This window comes from Vigna angularis, chromosome 2 (assembly GCF_016808095.1).
Source record: "Vigna angularis cultivar LongXiaoDou No.4 chromosome 2, ASM1680809v1, whole genome shotgun sequence".
Lineage (NCBI taxonomy): Eukaryota > Viridiplantae > Streptophyta > Magnoliopsida > Fabales > Fabaceae > Vigna > Vigna angularis.
Genome location: NC_068971.1, coordinates 26,274,857 through 26,280,340, shown reverse-complemented (window position 1 = coordinate 26,280,340; position 5,484 = coordinate 26,274,857). Strand labels below are relative to the sequence as shown.

Genomic DNA, 5,484 nt, shown 5'->3' with positions numbered 1-5,484 from the left:
TATTGGCGCATTAATTAAAAGTTCATTTTTATACTAGTGTGGGTACCTTATAATTGTTGGACGACTAAATCATAGCTTGCTAGGAAACTTGGACGTGACTTGTTGAATTGGACTGGAATATATATGAGTATGAAACGTGTACTTAAATGAATTGTAAATGACTAAATTAATCTTATTGATTTACACTTATCTATAAAATATTCAATAATAAAAATCAAATACTTCTCTTTTCAAAATTATTTAATAAAACCTTAATTATTTGAAAAACAAAAGAGAAATTCAAATAAATGGTAAAAATTAAGCACGATGAAATTGTGGTATTGACAATTATCATAATAATAATAATAAATTGATACAAAATTACATCTACATAATAAATAATAAAATATTTCACTTAGTAATAATAAATTCTCATTTTAAATATATTACATAAGTTAACACTACGATACTAAAATTTTCAAATATAGATTCCATTGTTAAACCTTAATTCAAAGTGTTATTTCTTTTTGAAGTCATAATTTAACATTTATAAAGCTTGAGTTATCTTCTTCTACCCTACATACAATAGCACATATCACATTTCCTTACTTTAATTAAAATCTATTTAAATTACGTCTTCATTTCATATTATACAAACATATATAAACATATATGTCTAATAATAAGAGGACACCATCAAATTGAATGTTCACATCTCTGAAATTTAAGTACATCTTCACTCATACTAAGATAACACATTCAAACAATTAAGTATATTTTTATCTCTTAATAAATTTTTAATAGTAAATACTCAATATATACATCAACACAAGTAAAAATATATTAAAGTATTACAAGAGAAGATTTTATCATCTATTACTTATTCATTGCAATAGATATGACAATTAGATAGGGTAGGTGCGAGTTTTACTATTCTGACTATCCATTTTCGAAGTAAAAGTGTTTGTATAAAAATAGCATATAACGTCATGCGTTTAACGTCTAACTACTGAATAGCCAACGTTAAAAATGACCGGTGATATTTTTGTAAATAAATGTAATTATTAAAGATCGTTTAGAATTGTAATTCGATGTAAAAGGATATAAAACGTTGAATGTCCCAGCGTTAGACGTCAAAAGCTTTGTGAATTCAATAAAAACTTGAGCCGAAGAATGAAAATTCATTCACTTTATCTTAGTCCGCGAGACCTCCTTCTCTTCTCAAACTTTAGTGTAAGATTTGATTAATGTGACATATTAAAAAAATTTACTTCCAAATCCACTCTCACTTACCTCCAAATTCACTCAAATAAACAACAACAAAATTTATCTTCAAATCCTCTTGAATCCACTCAATCACTCTTTTCCAAATCCATTCAAGTGAACAAAGCCTAAAAACTCAAAATATTCGATGTTGTACGCGATTTTTATACTAGTATATCTCTATTGGATAGATATGAAACTTTTCTCGTATTTGTATCCTTATCAATAAACAACTATACCCATGTACACGTTTATGTTTGCTCATTTACTATTTCAAACATTAATTAAATATTTTTTTCACAAAAAACTAAAATTCATCACAACATATAAAACATGATATTATCAAATATTTATTATAAAAAGATACACATTTTCTTTTTCCTATATGAAATATCAAGAAAATTTATAATTATATAAATATTTAATAAAAGTATTAAATATATAACAATTGAATAAATATCAAAGTTATTAAATATCAAATGTATATCTTAAAAATAAGTTATAAAAGTTAAGGACCAAAGAAAAATTAATATTTTTATATTATTTTGTTGTTTCATTAATTTAAAATGATGATAGATAGGAGGACAAAATATGCACCTATTCATCACGTCTTTTTATATCTAATTTAAAATTTAGATATTATCCATATTTACATGATGTATCCGTTAATGTAAGAATTTCTTATTATCCAGATAAGTTCAAACAATATCAAATATCAATTCACCCTTAACAAAACAGTCACCAACATTAAAAATTAGACACCTTAAAATAGTTCGTTGATTATCAAAATCATGAATATAAAAACTATAAATTTTCTCCAACGTACGTTTTCAAGTCCAAACATGAATAAGTGTAAATCCACATATTTGGTCCAATAGCAGTCCAATAATAAATCACATAATAAGCCCAACAAACATTATTTTAATAAATTCTAAATGACTGTTGAATCATATTAGAAAGTAAATTTTAAAGTTAAAGTGAATCTTATAAATTAATAAAATGAGATTTACATTTCTATATATTATAAATTTGTTTCTTTAGTTTTTGGGAGATCTCCAACAACTTTATTTATAATTATTAAGAAAATATTGCAGACAACAGATTCGGAGCCAAATACACCAGTCTTAAGATGCTAGACAATGCTTAATTAAGAACTTATGATTAAAAATGAACACTAGAGCTCATTGAGCGAAGTGACTATTATTTAATTATGAAGTCACTGATTGAAATTTAAGATGTGAAACCACCATCAGCATAGAAAATCTGCCCAGTGATATATGATGCAGCAGGAAGACAAAGAAAAGCAACTAGTGGTGATACTTCGTTGGTTTCTCCTACTCGACCAAAAGGTATTGTAGATGTAACAATATCATCCCACACTTTCGTTCCAGTTTTCTCCTGTAACAATTATCGACATATGACCAAACAAAAACATAATGTTAACATATGCGTCGACTTAATTTTAATTGGGGAAAAATATATTTCATATCTCAAACATACCCTGACAGATTCAAAGAGTGGAGTCCAAATTGGTCCAGGTGCTACAGCATTTGCACGAATGTTATCTTTTGCCCACTCCAATGCTACGTTCCTGGTGAATTGATCCATGGCTCCTGAATCAAATTATATATTTCGTTCAGATCAACAAGTTAGATTCGCAATAATATTAAATAAGAGGAAAATTAAAAAAAGAAATTAGTATGATACCTTTAGCGGCTCCATAAGCAGATAAACCTGGAATAGCTTTTGCACCTGCAATGGATGAAATGAATACTATGCTCCCATATCCAGATTGTTTAAGAAGTGGATGTGCAAGTTGAGTCAAATGAAAAGCAGACTCAAAATTGGTAGCCATTATAGTCGATACATCTTCAGCAGTGTGATCTACTATGTTTTTTGTTATTTCTACCGCTGCATTGTTCACCTAAGAGACAACCACATATCAAATCACCTCAAATATAACAATGAAAAATGAATCACAAATCAACAATAATGGAGGCTTCTAGGTCATCTCTGATATAATGAAAAATTATACTTTTATGTAAAAAAAAGGCATAATTATAATTTTTAACTATTAAATGGTAATTAAGTTTTAATATATATATATATATATATATATATATATATATATATATATATTCTCATGTAATATATTATAAGTTTGTAGGAATGTCTCTAATAATCTCAAATGTCTTTCTATATAAATCACTATTTGTACCTGACGTCCCAATGGCAACGAAAATAATATTCCAAGATACTTCTTAGCTCAGTGTGCTTCATAGCTTAGTAGAAGATGCTTATGTACTTATTTACTTAGGCTAGTTAGAGCTTTTCCCAAACCCTGTTTAATTTTAAAACGTTAAACTCATAGTCCTTTATGCCGTACAACTACTGAAATAAATATAAAGAATATAATAATACGTAAGAGTACGGTAATAATAAGGATAACAATAATTACAATAACATTTAACATAATACTTTGATATGATATGATTTTTAAATAATTTAAATCTTAATAAATTTTATTTAAGTTTTAATATAATTAAGCTTTGATAATGAGTTTATGGTTAAATTTAATTAAGTTTTATAGATTATTTATTAAAAAAATTGTTATCAATATTATCATTTTAAGTAATTTTTTTGTCTTTTGATTGTACTATTGCAATTGTTTTTGTTTTATTGTCTTTAATTTATCAATCAATTTTTTTTTGTTTGTTGGTCTCCTCATTCTTTTCCTTTTTAAAAACTAATTAATCGATAAAAAATTAGAAAGAAAGGAATGAACTCATTCACAAGTTGGAAACAAGAAAACGAAAATAATGATTATATCATTTTGTTAATAACAAAACTAAATGTTAAAGTATTTAAATAAAAAAATAGTCGTATTTATGAAGTAATTAAAGCTTAATCAAATCATTGTAATTTATTCAAAATATTTACTCACAAAAGAATTTGCATTAAATTTTTAGAAAGATTCATTCATGTATATAAGTTTAACTCAATTTTATATGATATTACGTTTATTTATATATTATTATTTTATTTTATTTCTCATTGATACGACATCTCAATTTTATTTTATTTTGTTTCATTCCAAGAATTTTTATGGCAAATAATTTTTATATAGTTAAAAGGAAATGAATTTAAGTCCAAGTAGCACCCCTTCATTAATAGACTACAACTAAGATTTACCAGCCTCGTTGTATATGTCCAACAAATAGACTAATCTTAATTATAATTTCTTAATCTTGCTTCAGAGTTTTTCTTTGGATGAATTTATGATGAGTGGTTCAATATTACCAGAATGTTAAGCCTTCCCTGGAAGACTGAGGAAACAGTTTCCATGAGCTTGAGGCGTTGGTCGCGATGTTTGACATCACAGACTGAACCGGTGACGTTGAATCCCTTCTTTTTCCACTCTTCCAAACACTTATCAATGTCATCTTGCTTCCGTGAACAAACATGAATGGCTGCTCCAAACTCTGCCAATTCTTCAACGATGGCATGCCTAAGACATTGGAAAGGAAGAAGAAAGATGAGAGAATAAAAGGAAAAAGATAAAATGATGATATGATGAGATGACGAACCCAATGCCTCGAGTGCCTCCTGTCACAAGCGCCGTCATGCCATGGAGTGACCACCTATTGTCTTTTATGCCGCTCAGCTTTGCTTCGGCCATTTTTGCTTCTAATCGAAGACTTCCACAAATAAAGAAACACAGTTTTCACTGAAACAAGAGCTGCAAGGTATCTCTTTATATATACAAGTCGAAGTTCTGAAACACTGCGTATGCAAGGGAGTGTTTCACGTGAGTAGATTTAGCTTGTCTTTGCACTGGACTGGAGGGGTGTGAGTAGATTTAACTTGTCTTTGCACTGGAGGGGTGTTTCACGTGAGTAGATTTAACTTGCCTTTGCACTGGATGATGAATTTGGAACAGTAGAAATTAGTAAACAAAAGTTTAAAATAAAAACTTAAAAAATTAAAAAACCACGGATAGCTAGCTTCTAGCTCGCCCTTTGGCTCCACGCGTTACAAATTTGGATCGATTTGTAGTGGTGGCAAGCTCAACTCGTATTAAAATAATTGCAGTTAATATTTTTTAATCAAAAGGGATTGAATTCGTTTTTCAATAACTTGATTTTTTTTAATATTTGTACGGTAGGACCATGGGTCAGCTAAGGACCGGCTAACCATCGAGTAAGAGAACGATGGATTGGTCTGGAAATTAATTTGAACAAT

General features: G+C 28.1%; 1 protein-coding gene across 1 annotated transcript; it reads right to left on the bottom strand.

Annotated features, from left to right (window-relative positions):
* Positions 1-2,233: 2,233 nt before the first annotated feature.
* LOC108327443 (tropinone reductase homolog At5g06060) lies at positions 2,234-5,106 on the bottom strand. Its single transcript, XM_052873996.1, has 5 exons — positions 4,830-5,106; positions 4,543-4,750; positions 2,950-3,166; positions 2,743-2,855; positions 2,234-2,640 (listed from the first exon to the last, which is right to left on the bottom strand). Exons 1-5 carry the CDS (start codon positions 4,919-4,921, stop codon positions 2,473-2,475), a joined length of 798 nt encoding a protein of 265 aa, XP_052729956.1. The 5' UTR covers positions 4,922-5,106; the 3' UTR covers positions 2,234-2,472.
* Positions 5,107-5,484: the final 378 nt, after the last annotated feature.